Source organism: Ciona robusta, chromosome 7 (assembly GCF_009617815.1).
Source record: "Ciona robusta chromosome 7, ASM961781v2".
Lineage (NCBI taxonomy): Eukaryota > Metazoa > Chordata > Ascidiacea > Phlebobranchia > Cionidae > Ciona > Ciona robusta.
Genome location: NC_143241.1, coordinates 8,570,119 through 8,587,396, shown reverse-complemented (window position 1 = coordinate 8,587,396; position 17,278 = coordinate 8,570,119). Strand labels below are relative to the sequence as shown.

The 17,278-nt window shown below is 37.4% G+C and overlaps 2 protein-coding genes across 3 annotated transcripts; both read right to left on the bottom strand.

Annotated features, from left to right (window-relative positions):
- Positions 1-271: 271 nt before the first annotated feature.
- LOC149734502 (E3 ubiquitin-protein ligase TRIM37-like) lies at positions 272-15,166 on the bottom strand. Of its 2 annotated transcripts, XR_016385252.1 has the most exons (34): positions 15,039-15,166; positions 14,729-14,830; positions 14,326-14,366; positions 13,681-13,824; positions 13,104-13,191; positions 12,704-12,820; positions 12,251-12,339; positions 11,728-11,836; positions 11,020-11,195; positions 10,660-10,741; positions 9,575-9,750; positions 9,199-9,286; positions 8,217-8,405; positions 7,510-7,617; positions 7,109-7,220; positions 6,516-6,612; positions 6,114-6,221; positions 5,729-5,828; positions 5,245-5,333; positions 4,915-4,972; positions 4,485-4,659; positions 4,258-4,319; positions 3,930-4,082; positions 3,453-3,528; positions 2,886-3,008; positions 2,356-2,402; positions 2,260-2,303; positions 1,918-1,979; positions 1,587-1,707; positions 1,385-1,413; positions 1,266-1,328; positions 778-807; positions 498-690; positions 272-429 (listed from the first exon to the last, which is right to left on the bottom strand). XR_016385252.1 is itself a non-coding variant. In XM_089880645.1 (33 exons), the coding sequence occupies exons 1-33, from the start codon at positions 15,057-15,059 to the stop codon at positions 560-562; spliced, it is 3,210 nt and encodes a 1,069-aa protein (XP_089736771.1). In that variant the 5' UTR covers positions 15,060-15,166; the 3' UTR covers positions 272-559. The 2 variants fall into 2 exon arrangements, 1 of the variants encoding a protein (XP_089736771.1); XM_089880645.1 differs by having other exon boundaries at positions 272-690.
- On the bottom strand, positions 15,099-16,880 carry LOC149734501 (tRNA N(3)-cytidine methyltransferase METTL2-like). The gene has a single exon (XM_089880674.1). The coding sequence runs from the start codon at positions 16,404-16,406 to the stop codon at positions 15,438-15,440; it is 969 nt and encodes a 322-aa protein (XP_089736800.1). The 5' UTR covers positions 16,407-16,880; the 3' UTR covers positions 15,099-15,437.
- Positions 16,881-17,278: the final 398 nt, after the last annotated feature.

The window sequence follows — 17,278 nt, the reverse complement described above, 5'->3', positions numbered from 1 at the left end:
TTATATTACGCAGCGCTGCGTTCCAAAACGTGGCAATAAATATTAAAGTATTTAAATAATAACAAAATTATAATGAATGCAACATATATTTAATACATGTGCAATCGAATTAAAATTTAAACAAAAATGGAATAAAAAGTCGCGCCCGATAAGGGACTTGAACCCTTGACCGTTGGATTAAAAGTCCAACGCTCTACCGGCTGAGCTAACCGGACGTGTACGATAATGACGTCATAAATACCTCGTCTGTTTTTTCTCGAATTTTCAAACATAAAGTGAAAATAGTTTATTGTTTTAGCTACAACAAAATAAAGGTAAAAGTGTCCACAGTTTGCTACAAGCACAATAGTAAACAAGCACATTTGAAAAAAACAGGCATAATAACAAGCACACATAAATTGCTACAAGCACATTTTGAAAACAAGCACATTTTGAAAACAAGCACATTTTGAAAACAAGCACATTTTGAAAACAAGCACATTTTGAAAACAAGCACACAGTAACAAGAACCTATGCAGATATTTTTATATTTGTTGCTAGGTAACATTAATGACGTCATTCATTCATTATCCGACCCCTCTGTGACATCATAAAGCGTCGATTCATCGATGACGTAACTATTGTTTTGTTCGCAACCTTTCAAATAAATAAGATCTAGTCCACCACCGGTGGCGCTAGTGAGGCTGTGGTCTGAAAAACAACGAGTCATGAAAGATGACTAAGCAATAAATGAGAAAGATGACTAAGCGATAAATGAGATTGTTAAATATTATTCACCTTTGTTTTCTTCATTGTTCGATGGATTGTCTGAATTGAAAGGAAAAGTTTATTATTTATATTTTAAACAAAATAAACATCAAAATAAAAAATGCTACAATTTTTTCACAATGGTTAGCACGTCTGCCCGTAGGTTATGGGTTCAAGGCTCGACGTTGCTACCATTGGGCGTATGTGACCTTGAAAAAGACACTTAACGGCAAACCTAATGATGTTTTCAAATATATGGCAGATGAAACTTTGTTTCTTTATGATCATAAAACAAACAAATTGCCAGAAACTATTTTTCACATATTATAATATATCTGGCACAACAGTATATATATATATATATATAAAACTATAAATGTGGTTTAAAAACACCAATGTTTCAACTGTCATACAGAAACCCATTATCAGGGTATATGCGGTTAAGTGTCAACAAAACTAACAATTGCGAAATCTATTTCATAATAATAAACATTATGACATCATAAACAACCATATACCCAACAGTGACATCATAATGTGATCCCCACTCTCTTTCCCCCAACTTGAAGACTGATGATTGGCTGAGAAGAATTCAAATTAGAATTTAAATTCAAACCGACCAATCACGGCAACTTACCTGAGGTGGCTTCAATGTTTGAGGAAGAACTAAATAAAAATATTTATTTTTAGTTTTATATTACAAACTTGTTGTTCAAAATGTTATATGGAGGATTGTTTTCTGGTTATAAAAAAATCAAAAATATTTCAATTAATTTTTAGATTTATTGGATTATTTTTTAACAAAATTTAAAAAGCCACGAAGCCTTGTGATTGGTTACCTTTGTTCATCATCATTCGATCGACCAATCAGGTTTGAGGAAATATCCAACAAGTTGGTGACATCATCAGTGATGACATCACGTCTTCGTTCAAACCCATTTGACCTCCGACGAGGTAAATCTTAATTAGAAACAATTTAATTAATTGACTAAATTTAGCTGTTAAATGTAAATCACATTATATTATCTTACGTGTTTTTTTATGAAAAGAGTTTTTTACAATATTATATAAATATTCAACAAACAAAAAACAACAATCATCTTGACAAAGTTTTTATCAAAATTCACAATATTAAAAAACTTTACAACCACCAGCAATATTAAAACCCACCAAGTTCGCCGACTTTCTTTGAAGGTTTCGGAGGAATATGGGGTTTGCTTGAGGTTTCACCACTAGAGGGATTGCATGGTTAGTATATGATTTCTATGAATTATATATAGGTGAGGTCCTTGTCAAAAACCAAAGTTTACCATTACCTAAACACCCAGGGTGCTCCAACCTATTAGCGACAACTGGGTTGGAGCAATTGCTGTTTTTAAGTTAATTGTTTTGTTTTATCCTAAGACAGTTTTAAACTTCAAGAATGCAAATAGAGAAGTTTATCAGGAAATTATTCTTTTTTTATTCTCAAGAAAAAAAAAGGATTAAAATATTAAACTTAATTATTCTCACCCGGACGCATCAAAAGTTTGGATTTCGTTTGAGTTGTCGATATTCTAGAATTTCAATTGTTTAACTGTGGGCATTATGACATCACAATAAACTTACGTTTTCTGGATTTTCTTGTTTTGAAACTTTTTTCAAAGACGATAAATCTGAAAATAATCAATTTAATATTAATTAACCAAACAAGCATTAAATCTTTTCAAAAATATATATTTTGTAAGACACTAATGAAAACAGGGTTTGAATTCCACAAATTAACTTTTTATTTCTTTTTCCCGCACTTGTTTGTGTTTTGTTTGCTGTGTGACTTTTACATGAACAATAAAACTATACGACTAGTTAATAAATCAACCAATTAGGTGATTAATTTTTTCATTACTGTTAAACTACATCAATCGAAGCCGTAAACCAAAATTAAATAATACTCTAGTGGGGTGGGGTAACACCTTTAGCACATAATATCCAAATATCCTATTTTTGTTTTAAACAGTTAACAACGGTCTATAGGAGTTGTGAGGATACGGTTTTATAATTCTTTGAATGTTTTTTGTTTACTACCAAATGGGACGAGAAAATAGAGTAAAAGGTGTCCCATCTTCCCCCACCATGCTATACTCAAATATAACCCCCACCGTTAAGAATGCATCGATATTCACACTGGTTGAGGTTCTCCGTCAAGTTTTGCTGAAACGAGGATCCTGATTGGTCGGTTTGTCGCGCTCGAGCGGTTTTGCGCTTAGCACCCGATGGATGATCTGTGATGTCATAGGGAGGAATAATGGGGTAAATTTGATGTCATAGTAGGTGATAATTATAGGCGCCAAACCTAGGGTGGCAGGGTGGGCAGGCCAACCCTTGAATTTTCAACACTGCATTAATCAGTAAACATTACAACCAATAAGATTTGTTTCACAGGATTGTGTGTCTAACTATCCCTGCCTCCCCTGTGTTTATAGGAGTTTGGAATCTATGATGTTAACAAGTTGAATTTTCACTTGATAATAAGACATGTTTATAATTTATCATATATCAACTCATACTACATTTTGAACCGTTTTCTAAAAATAACTCTTCTGGCATTTTATATGCTAAGAATATATTTTGTTTTAATCTATGTGATCTTTATTAATATAAACAATAGTTAACAGCGTCAAGCTGTTTTATGGTAGATTGTCTACTAAATAATGGCCATTGTTTACCATTGTTTGCAGAAGTTGCTCCATTTGCTCCTTGGGAGGAGGAGTGAGATAAAGAAAGAGAGAAACTAGGAGCAATCTAGAAAGACAAAGTTGAATTGATAATTTGTTGCAAATTTTAAGCAAAACTTGTTACTGACACTAACTTATATAATAATAGTACCATGCGTACCTGTAATATAGCATACACTGGTGTGGGTATGGATACAACCAGATATATATGTGTGCCTCTGTTAGGCTTAAAACTGGGGTTCTAAAACATAGGATGCCAGCTCTGTTTCAAAAGTTGGGGACACCTCAGGCCAACTTAACCTAACAGTTACGGCTGCTTATAAAATTAGAAATAAAACTAAAATAAATAAGTTTAAAGGAATATTTGTGGTGCATTTCTTGTTTGGTTTAAATAATTTGCAAATATTTGACATCCAAATAAAGTAAAAACATTGTAATGTATTTTGCGCTTATTTTGTGCCGAGTCACCTTTGGTTTGAAGGCTTGCGTCTTATTGGTCGGTGTAGATGCTGAGGACGATGACTCAGCGATCGGTTTACGAGGAGATTTTCTCGGAGATCGCGATGAATTAATGCAAGTAGTGGCTGTGGCCATCGTGTCAGCAAGGTCGGATAACTGGAACTGAGAAAATTTTTGCCGAAATTACTAAGTATTAAAAAAGTTTAAAAAAATAGAATTATAATAAAATAATAGAATATATTGAAATTTTTATTTTTGATAAATTAAGACAAATGTGTCAGCTTGTTTTTACGTTCCATAACTTTATCAACCAACATCAAATAGAAATCATATAAACCCGCAAATCTTTCAGTATAACGTTATCGCGACTCCATCTGCGACGTCGCTCGTTTGTTTCATCTGTAACATAGAAACAATATTTATATAGTAGGATGGGGGAAGAGAGGACACCTTAGAGGTAAAAGGTGTCCCATAGAAATGCCAGCTTATGTTAGGAACATATTCCAGGGCAGGCATTTGTACAACAGTGAGAAATTCCGAGAAATTTTAATTCAATCCTCAAACCTGCGTTTTGTGAAGTCCGTTTCGACCAATAAGCGATCAAGTCTTTTGTTGATTCCGAGGATCCTGATGACATCATAGAGGAGTTTGATGACATCATAGACGACGTTGGTGACATCACAGGCGATTTTAATGCAGTCATTCGCGAACTTTGGGGGGGTGCGGGTACCTCCGTTCGCTGGTAATTAAATTAATTAAACAAATATTGGTATGTTAATTACTTCTTTGCTAATTAGTTTATTTATAAAGCAAGTCATTAAGGAATATTAATTAATTAACTGGTTAAATATTTAAGAATTATTTTTTGTTTAAACTTTGGTAAAATACTAATTGGGGTAATTGATCTACAGTTACAAGGAACTTGTTTTTGTTTAATACGATGAGTTTAATCAACAATTTATTAAAATTATGATTCTTATTAATCAAAACTCACCAGATTATCACACGATGTGTTCAGGAAATCAAACAATGCACTCGTTTCAATGGAACGTCTAAAATATAGGATTTTTATGTAAAAAAGAAAACGGACATGAAGGATCTGAAACACTCGTGTCATAACGACTGTCGTTGCCCTGCCATGTGAGGATAAATAAGTTACATACATGGTAACTTTTAAGCAGACACGAGTTGTATGAAACAGAACACCTGTGTTATAACGACTGTTGTTACCCCGCCATGCGAGGATAAATAAGTTTCATTCAATCACAATTTAATATAACACCATTATAATTTAAACCAACATGTTATGATTTCATATTCGAACCTCTTTTTACTCTTCCGACTTTTCTCCTTGGTTTGGTTTTGTAGGAGAGGTGACTTTCGTGTACGCGATGTAATGTGGTTACGTATGTACTGTGGGGGTTATAAGGGTAATGTTACAATGTATACCTTATATGGACTGTAGGGTATTATAGATAGTTAGATTTTTACTCTTGGTGGATCTTTTTAATTCCTAATGAATTTTATTTTTAATGGTAATAGCCAGGCTACTAAAGCTAAAGAAGGGTTTCCATTTCCCACACACACATACACGCACACGTAACTAACCTTAGCCCTACCAGGTCCCCTATTAACCCCCCCCCACCCACCTTGGCCCTACCAGGTCCCCTATTAACCCCCCCCACCCACCTTGGCCCTACCAGGTCCCCTATTAACCCCCCCACCCACCTTGGCCCTACCAGGCACCCTATTAACCCCCCACCCACCTTAGCCCTACCAGGCCCCCTATTAACCCCCCCCCCACTCACCTTAGCCCTACTAGGCACCCTGTTAATTCTCCTCCCAGCGATCCTTGGATGTTGATCCTTCGTCCAATAAACACTCTCCTCACTAGGTGTCTCCCATGAGCTGGAGATGGAAATTATATGATGTCACATATTTGCTGTGTTGTAAAATTAAGTAAAAGATGCCACATTGCGACTTTCGTTGTCTCACCATGCGAGGATAAATAAGTAACATTTAAATTATAACCTTTAAATGTATGAGCCAATTCTACATTTTCTGGTAAAAACCCCTTTTCTTGTTAAAAGCCAACTCCGGCTAAACCCCTTTGACAAGTACCTATATAAAATACGATGTGTCGCTACACATTAACATGAGGTGGCATATTTAACCATAGAAATAACATATCACCTCGTTCCGATCCCCAATCCACCGAACGCTCCGACCAACTGCAGGGGGAAATCCCCCGTCTCGATACCCGGTTGGTTCATCAAATTATCGACATCGTTGTCGCCCGACCTGGAATACAAAGTATTTAGAATACAAAGTAATTACAATCTAAAGCAGGTAGAGACCAAAGCGCGTCACTAATTATGTATTCTTCTGCAAGACGCTTAACGGCAATTGCTCCAGCCCAGTGGTCACTAATGGGTTGTCTAAATTGTCGGCCATATATAAACAATCACTAACAAAGTTAACTCTGTCCTAAATATGAGTACCCATGACATGCCTCAGTGTAGGGACCTTACCCAAATGGAATACACAAAGCCACACAGCCCTAATGACACCAGCCACAACAAACCCCCCACTTACATAGTTTCATCGTCAATATCATACTCATCAATCCCCTCAACCCCACAATCACCAACCGACACGGATTCTTCCTCCAACTCCCATTCACTGATGTTGCCTGCATCGGGATAAAAAATAGTGAGATTTTATTAATTCAGTCCTGAAGGAGCCTCGTTGCACGGCTGACTGTGTCATAAAACATTTCAATGTTGGTAAAGAATTTGGAAAAAAGCGTTGATTTTATAATATCTAATGATTTATCTTTTATGGAGAAACTACCGGGGCTATTAAGTGTCTTGATTTGTACAACTTCCTCAGGAGCCCCCCCACGTTATAACACGGCACGGGTGTTTATGCACATCAAGCCAGCTTACAAGTTACCAAGTATGTTACTTTATGGGCAAATTTTTTTTGTTTGTTTTTTTTCTGTATGGCTGACAATTTAGACAACCCATTAGTGACCGCTGGGTTGGACCAATGTCCGTTAAGTGTCTTGCTCAAGGACACATACACCCACAATGGTAGCTACATCGGGCTTTGAACCAATACCCTCTAGGTTGCAGGTAGACACCCTAACCACCACAGCACCAATACAACCGACGTAGAAACCTCACCCAGATCATGTGACAACTCTTCCTCCTCTATATCGGTTGCCGTGGCAACGGATCCTTCGTCGTCATCGTCATGGTTGTCACGGTTACCTTCGTCGTCGGAGTTATCGGATTCCTGAGCATAGAGATAACATATCAGTGTGTGCCACAGAATACAGCGATTACTGACGGGATTTTGATGAGATAAGGTTACGTTTCGTGTCAACGCATTTTGTCGTTATGAATCAGCAAACAACATACAAAAACTTCTCAAAGTAAATATTTTTAAAAAAGAAGCAACAATAACAAGAACAACTGTTTGGCGAAAAAGGGTCTACAAGACAACTTACGTGCCCAACGACATACATAGGGTAACTGAATAAGTTCATTCTTATCATAGAAATAATATAAACAGTGAGCCGCACCTGGTGGTTGGTTATTTCTCTACCTTCATCATGTGGAACTTCATCCTCGCGTTCCTCGGCCACGTCGTGCTCGATCGGGCGTGGCGCACATTCACCGCTAGATGGCGTCTGTACCAATGAATTGTTAACTTAAGATTTAAAATTCAAAGATATTTTTGGGGGTTTAAATATGAAACTGTTAGGAAATGTATAGTAGGGTGGGGGCAATATGGGACACCATTTTATTCTGTTTTCTCATCCTAATTGGTAGAAAACAATAAACATTCAAAGAATTATAAAACTGTATCCTCACGACTTCCATAGAATGTTGTTATTTGTTTAAAACATAAACAGGATTTTTGAATATTATGTGGTAAAGTTGTCCCATCTTTCCCCACCCCACTACACATATGCTGTCACAATATTATAATTATGACATCTTGTAGTAATTGTCTGTTGGTTTTGCGCTGGCCTCCAACCAAGAGGATAGGAGTTCAAGGCTTGACGCTGCTACCATTGGATGTATATATACAAGTATTCTATCGCATTGAAATGTAACAATTACTGTTTGTTTTGTAACTTTTTTATTTAAAGCCGGTTTGGGTTTGAAACTAGAGGGTTTTAAAACACGTTGTATCACCCTATGTTTCAAACATTGGGGTGGAAGGCATCCAGACACCCCTAGTATTACGCCTATGATCTACATTCTTAACAATCGTAACAATTACCGTTTGTTTTGTAACTTTTCGTCTCACAGAAAAATTGGAATTCTCGACGCAGTTAGCGCGTGCTATTTCTATGGTCAGTCTGTCTTTGAGGTTTCGTATTTGTTCCGATTGTTGCGTGGCTTGTTGTTCGAGGTGGGCGATGTGAGAATGTTGGTCCCGACATTTCTGGTAGAACGTGGGCGCTCGCACCTGGGGAATATATTTAAAACCTAGGGTGGAACGTCAAACATAGGAAACCTCATTGATTAGTGTGGTGAATGCAATATACTTTGGCTCTGCTTGTTTGTATAGACACCTAACAGCAGGGTAAAATCTGGGGTGACATTGTTAAAATACAGTTACACTCATAGTTGTCAAACATAGGGAACCTCATTGATTAATGTGTTGAATGCAATAAACTTTGGCTCTGCTTGTTTGTATAGACACCTAACAGCAGGGTAAAATCTGGGGTGACATTGTTAAAATACAGTTACACTCATAGTTGTCAAACATAGGGAACCTCATTGATTAATGTGGTGAATGCAATATACTTTGGCTCTGCTTGTTTGTATAGACACCTAACAGCAGGGTAAAATCTGGGGTGACATTGTTAAAATACAGTTACACCCATAGTTGTCAAACATAGGGAACCTCATTGATTAATGTGGTGAATGCAATATACTTTGGCTCTGCTTGTATGTATAGACACCTAACAGCAGGGTAAAATCTGGGGTGACATTGTTAAAATACAGTTACACTCATAGTTGTCAAACATACTCATTGATTAATGTGTTGATCGCAATATACTTTGGCTCTGCTTGTTTGTATAGACAACTAACAGCAGAGTAAAATCTGGGGTGACATTGTTACATTCTTAACAATTACTGTTTGTTTTGAAACTTTTCGTCTCCCCGTATAGACTCCTAACATTACACCTATGAACAACAGTCTACTTTACACCATGTTTTAAACTCCTAACATCCATGAACATTGGTATACTTACATTGAATTTTAGAACGAGCGTATCAGAGTTGGAATCCAGGTATCCCTCCCTTGTTAGAAGGTCAAGTCGGAAGAATCTGTTGTAGCCCCTGGAATGTACAATGATTGACAGGTAGTGTTTGATTGACAAATGGTGTTTGATTGACAGGTTGTGTTTGATTGACAGGTGGTGTTTGATTGATAAGTTAAGTTTGATTGACATGTTATAATATCCAAAATCCTGATCGTGTTTTAAACAGTTAACAACGGTCTATGGGATTCGTGAGGATACGGTTTTATAATTCTTTGAATGTTCTTTGTTTACTACCAAATGGGACGGGAAAATAGAATAAAAAGGTGTCCCATCTTCCCCCACCCCACCATACAGTACAACTTACCAACATTCTCCGATATCAAACTCACTGGCGAACTCGCGCACAATATTCTTGGTCGGATCTCCGCTAGCAAGATGCACCATCTCGATCCTATATTCATATTTCGATGCCTCGTTTAACCCTGAGGTCAACTCAAGAAACACTGAAAGGTATTGACCGCGAACCACGCCATTACCATCCTGAAGATAGAATATGTTGAATGTTAGCATACTGTGTAATGTATTTATATTTCTGTATAATTAAGTAAAGGCCAACTAAGGTAAAAGCCAACTCTGGCCTAAATCCCAGGTCCCATGGCATGCCTCACTGTAGGACCTCACCCATATAGAATAGAATGTGCATATACAATGTTGGAGTAATGGGCCAACTCTGGTCTAAATCCCAGGTTCCATGGCATGCCTCAATGAAGGACCTCACCCATATAGAATAGAATGTGCATATACAATGTTGGAGTAATGGGCCAACTCTGGTCTAAATCCCAGGTTCCATGGCATGCCTCAATGAAGGACCTCACCCATATAGAATAGAATGTGCATATACAATGTTGGAGTAATGGGCCAACTCTGGTCTAAATCCCAGGTTCCATGGCATGCCTCAATGAAGGACCTCACCCATATAGAATAGAATGTGCATATACAATGTTGAGGTAATGGGCCAACTCTGGTCTAAATCCCAGGTTCCATGGCATGCCTCACTGTAGGACCTCACCCATGTAGAATAGAATGTGCATATACAATGTTGAGGTAATGGGCCAACTCTGGTCTAAATCCCAGGTCCCATGGCATGCCTCACTGTAGGACCTCACCCATATAGAATAGAATGTGCATATACAATGTTGGAGTAATGGGCCAACTCTGGTCTAAATCCCAGGTTCCATGGCATGCCTCAATGAAGGACCTCACCCATATAGAATAGAATGTGCATATACAATGTTGGAGTAATGGGCCAACTCTGGTCTAAATCCCAGGTTCCATGGCATGCCTCACTGTAGGACCTCACAATATAGAATAGAATGCATGCCAAAGCATATAAGACATCTATGTCATAAATAAGATATCTATGTTATATATAAGATATCTATGTCCTACCGGGTATATCTTGAGCCTCCAACTTAGCCCGGTAACATTGAGTGGTTTCGAGTAAACGGGATCCGCACTCTGTTGTAGTTGGCTGTGTAAGGTGTTTATGTTAGCAAGATAGGTGGTAAATGGTAATTATAATAGGGTGGGGAGGATGGGACACCTTTAGCACATAATATCCAAATATCCTGTTTATGTTTAAACAATTAACAATGGTCTATGGGAGTTGTGAGGATACGGTTTTATAATTTTTGGATTTTTTTTTGTTTACTACCAAACGGGATGAAAAAATAAAATGAAAAGGTGTCTCATCTTCCTCCACCCCACTATACCTAAGATTTCAATGTTATTTATAAGATATCTATTCACCTGAACCGAGTTAGAGTGAACGTCTCCAAGTCATAAGTTGGTACGAGTTCACTTGTAAAGTCCGGGGGCACGGATGCTGTAACGAACGATGCCATCGGTTTCTTATGAATCGCCGTGAACATTTGTAACATTTCCGATGATCGTGCTATCATGTCACTTTTAGTAGAGGAGGACATCTATGGGGGGAATATGACTGATTGTTAGTCTAGCGCCTTGCAAAGTAGTTAGCGCGCCTGTCTCTGACCCAGAGGTATTGGGTTCTAGGGTCGCTGCTACCATTGTGGGCGTATGTATCCTTGAGCAAGACACTTAACGGCAATTGCTCCAACCCAGTGGTCACTAACGGGTTGTCTAAATTGTCAGCCATACAGAAAAAAAACAAACAAAAAAAATTTGCCCATAAAGTAACATACATGGTAACTTGTAAGCTGGCTTGATGTGCATAAACACCGGTGCTGTGTTATAACAACTGTTATTTTTCGGCCACACGAGGATAAATAAGTTACATTCATTATTATGGGTTACCCTATAATTAAAGAGAAGCTCAAATGAAACTAAAGTAAGCAGAAAAGAAATATATACACAGACCTAAAACAGTGGGCTGCTTCTTATATACATAATTGAACCAACATACCTGTCCACAATGGATAGGGGGCTATACTGTTGAAGATAATATAACAAATTCATCATATTAACTAACTACCACACCTGGTGTTGAACTTCCTTTAAAACGCTTTCCAGCATTTCAGTTTCTTGCGTTAGTTGATTCTTTTGTCCCATCAGCGTTATTAATTTGTTCTTTAATTGACCATCTAGTCTGTGATGCAAGGTTGTACATAAAAGGGTGGGGGAAGACGGGACACCTTTGGCGCATAATATCCAAATATCCTGATCGTGTTTTAAACAATTAACAACAGCCTATGTGAGTTGTAAGAATACGGTTTTATAATTCTTTAAATGCTCTTTGTTTACTACCAAATGTGACAAAAAAAATGAAATGAAAAGGTGTCCCTTCTTCCCCCCACCCTACTATATTTTCTTCGGGGTAATGGGCCAACTCTGGTCTAAACCCCAGGTCCCATGGCATGCCTCACTGTAGAACCTCACCCATATAGAATAACAGCAACTCGACTGTAGCATGGGATTGGTAACCATAGATAAGTCACAACCACACCTCCTTACCACCCCAACCCCATAGACCCAACCAACCACACCCCCTCAGACCCCCCACCTAGCAATCATCATCTCTACAGCGTTACGAATCTCACGAACTCTCTCGTCCTTTGCTGATCGAACGCTCTCTACATTCCTCTCCACATCCTGTGTGATGTCATAAGTGGGTTATGTGATGTCATGAAGACATTGATGATCACATAAACACAAGGATATTTTTATACAAAACACAATCGGGCTGTTTGGTTCTAACTGCTACCATTGTGGGCGTATGTGTCCTTGGCCAAGACACTTAACGACAATTGTTCCAACCCAGTGGTCACTAATGGGCTATCAAAATCATAAGCCATTCACAAAAACAATCATCCACAAAGTTACATACGTGGCAACTTGTAAGCTGGCACGAGGTGTATGAAACAGAACACCCGTGTAATAATGACTGTCGTTACCTCAACGTGCAAGGATAATCAAGTACAACATACATAGTACAACACACACTACCACCCCCCACCTGAACAAGAGATATAAGTTCCATCAACCGACGTCGTATCGCGCTTTCCTCTTCGCTTATCTGCGCTACATGTTGCGCGTATACCTCAGTGAGGGGCTTGAATGTGTGGCCCCCATGCTGTGGTGTGGGGGTTATATATAGGATAAATATGCAATGTATTGTAGTAGATAGTAGGCAGGGGCAGAACTACTAGGGGTTATATGGGGATAATATGCAATGTATAATACTAAATACCCCCACCACTCGAGGATAAATAAGTTATATATAATCAAACTTTCAGTTACACAATTATGCATATATGTAAAGGAATGAAATACAAAACACATAATAAGCGACACAAACATTGTACCAGCAATGTTTGCAACACAATACAAGTTGTGCAACAACATACATAACCCACCGTGCCCGCCCACAACGCACATTGATGGCAGATACATAACTGGCAAGTCCAGCAGAATACCGTCAACTTTTCATGGTGGGTTTCACACCTGAGGGTAATAGGGTTTAATTTATTTATATTTTCACAGCTAAAAACTTTCATAAATTATTGCTAATTAGTAAAAGTTTAAAACACAAACGTCCACAAAGTAACATACTTATAAGTGAGCACAAGGTGTATGAAACAGAACACCCGTGTTATAACGACTGGCGCTGTCCCGCCATGCGAGGATAAATAAGTTACATACGTGGTAATTCAAAAGCGGGCACGAGGTGTATGAAACAGAACACCCGTGTTATAACGTTGCCCCGTCATGCGAGGATAAATAAGTTACATACGTGGTAACTTGTAAGCGGGCACGAGGTGTACGAAAACTTTTGTTATAACAAGAGTGCAAACATGTCACATTCATTGTTTTATACTTATGCGAGTAGTCTATGTAGTCTTTACGTTAGACTACTTGCATAACGGGCCAAATCTGGCTTAAACCCCAGGCCCCAAAGTTGCCCAAGCACCTCACCCATGTACAATCACTTACATATCCTTCTTCTCCTCTTGTTGGGTCTGTGGGGATCCCCCCACAGCCCCCTGGGGCCGCACCGGCCCCCGTAACGTGTCAATTTGTTGGGTGAGCTCCTCCGCCCAACGACAGTTCACCAAGTCACTCAACTGTAATGAAGCTCTGGGGGGAAATGTCAAGCATGAGAGGAAAAAACACAGGCTTAAGCATTTGGTATCCTAATTACTTTTCTGTATTTTTATCTGTTTCTTTTGCGGAGACTGACGATGCCATTTCGGCAAAATATATTTCTCTAGCACTACTAGTGGTTGGACTTGACTTTTGTTGGTTATGTTTTCGTATCACCAGATCATTTGGTGTCCTAACTTATGAATGAATGAACTTATTTATTCACGTGTTGTGGAAACTTAATTAAGTTATAACACCAGTTTATAAAAGTTTGGTTCAAAGTCTATGAACCTTTACCAGATATCAGTAGAAGTATTTTCTCATGTTTAATGCAAGTTTTTTATGAATGAATGAATTAACTGAATCACTTATAAAGTTACAATATGTGTGTTAAAAAGTTGGCTGATGTATTATTGTGTTGATAAATAAAAAGGTGTTTGTGTTTATAAGTTTGGTACACTGCGTATGAAGATATATTTATGTTAATAATATCACCTGCAATGAGGGCATTGTTTCCTTTGCTCCAATATCCATCTCTGTGGATACAATCAGTTTATTTTTAGGCAAAACCAGGAAATTTACTCAATTTAGCATTCAGCCTGTAAAGCTGCCATATTTACAAACTGTCAACATTTTTTTTTGATGTTTAAACAGAGGACGAAGAATCGAAGATGTCTTATAATTAAGGAAGCTTTGTGGCAGCTTTAGCTTTACTGTAATATGGTTAACTTCTAGTTATCCAAAGTTAAAACACATAACCAACAAGTTGCTTCCATTTTACACAATACTTTGTTGCTCGACAGCGAGCATGAGGTACAAACTCGACAGCGAGCATGAGGGACAACCACGACAGCGAGCATGAGGTACAACCTCGACAGACAGCATGACGCACACTTACCCGGATACACAGATAGCAACAAAGTTTCGAACAATGCGGGCACAACCGCGCGTCTCTAACTTTGCTCATGCAGATGAAACATCGGAACACCTCAGCCATTCTCTGCAATAATTAACATTATTATGTCATAACATAGAATAATTGTAGAATCATATAATACAACATAGAAATCATATATATAATATAGAAATCATATATATAATATAGAAATCATATAATACAACATAGTTACATAGAAATCATATAATACAACATATAAACAATATAATACAATATAGAAATCTTATAACACAACATAGAAATCAAATACCTCCACTTGCAGCTCCTCCATTTTCACTTCAGTTCATGCAGCATAAAATTAATTAAAATATTTTTCTTAATTGCTGAAGATCGAAAATATTAGTTGATGATATTACTTTAATAACAGATGTTTTCTTATTGCCAAGTCACTCCTATAAATATGACATAAATACCCACAAACAATGGGCCTCTATTACTTTGTTCAAGAAGAACATGCATAAAGTTTCCATTTGTTTTTACTGAATTAGATGTCTTTTAAAAATGTAAAAATAGTTTTATTTTCCACTTGTACAATGTGTACACAAACGATAAAACCTGCGTATTAACACATATGAGATGTATGTTAAACTGTAAACATAAATAGGGCAGTTTTCTTTAAAAAGTACCAGTTACGCCAACACCAACAACTTTATCTTGGCTTTCTATACTTTGCCTGCACCCATACACGATACATCTTAATTTGTCGCGCTCGATTTACTTGTAATCTGCGATCGACTAAATTTTGTTCTTCCATCAAACCAGCGCTTGCAAATATCTCCCTTACTTCACCTTGAGTGAAGAAATAAACCAAAGTCCCGTCGCCCCGCGTGTAAAAGTTGTCCGATATGCAACGCCGGTGTTTGAACCTCAGCTGTGCCATGTCGTAACGACCGTAATCACGAAACAAGATGACGCCCCCCGGCTTCAGGAGCTTCGCGATCCTCTTCACTGCTCCTCCCATCTTCCGGAACTGAAGAGCTGAGAGCACGAAGATCATGATCACGACATCCAGACTTTCATTAGGAATCGGGAATTCATCTTCTGTTGAAATATCGTGCACGAACACAAACGCAGATTTTGGGTTGAATTCTTTATGATTTTTCACGATATCAACTGCAGTTTGTGAGTAATCGCATCCATACATGAATAAGTTCTCATTATTTACTTTCAAAATCGGGAAAATAGTGTTCCCAACCCCGCACCCTATTTCCATAAACTTTACTTTGGAATCAGACCCCGGAAAACTCCCAACAGTTGTTTCATTGTTACTTAACAATTCCCCATCATTGGTATCATCATTACATAACAATTCTTCATTGTCTTTCGATTCTTTAACCAACAATAGCTCCGGAAACTCCGTAAACAACCAGTGCCGATCTTTAAAAAACTTATTTTCATGTTTTTCGTAAAATTTGTCCCAAAACTTCGGCGCTTCTGACAAAAACTTTTCCTGTTCTTCATCTGGCATTGAGTTCTCTGCTTGTGCCGTAGTTATTTGTCGTGCATTGCTCTCTTGTTCTTCCGTCCACTCCACGTTATCCCACGCATTATGTAGGAAAACTTTTGCATCATCTTTCAAGAAACGATTCCCGAAAGTTGGACGTTTCGTGTCATCCATTATACCTAAGTATCTGCAATAATTATGATGTCATAGTTATAATTTATGATGTAATTACTATAAAATAGTTGTTTTTTCGAGTAAAACATAAACACTACAATAAATAAACAGTTACAACTCATGTTACTCTATTCATGATCTTAAAATAAATTATAACAGGTGTAGAAACTTAATTTGATTTACCACTTCAAAAAAGAGAATTTAATAATGAATAAAAATAGAATATATATACACTGAAAATTGTAAGCCACGTCTATAACCTGTAGAAGCCAAAAAATGCATTCGTAATAAACTCAATCGCAATATACATTCCCTATGCCTGGTATTTATATATAATTGATTGATACATATGTTACGGACGTGATTATTGATTAGAACAAATGCATCGAAATTCATGAAAAACTCCTACTATTATACAGAAATTTATGCAACCAGGCGTTAAAATAAATAGCTGCAGTTTTGAAATACCAAAAACTTAAAAAAAGGTGCTTAATTCTTACGTTTATTATATCAATATATATATATATTATACGGCCAATTTAATATTACAGTTAACGTAAATAATAGTTTTTGTTATGTTGCAGCTGATAACTAATTGCAAATAAATTAAACAAAAATAACAGTTTTATTACCAAGTAACTAACGCAAGTAAATAAACGGAAAGTTTTTCCGGAAATCCTGACGAATATAATAAACAAACAAATAAATAACCGGCGGAATTTTAACTGCTTTTTGATTTTGGGGAGTAAAAAACATTAACTTTGTATTGGGTGTTGAACGAGATACGACGTAAAAATATACGAAATATAATATAGTAGGGTGGGGGAAGATAGGACACCTTTAGCACATATCTAAATGTCTTGATGGTGTTT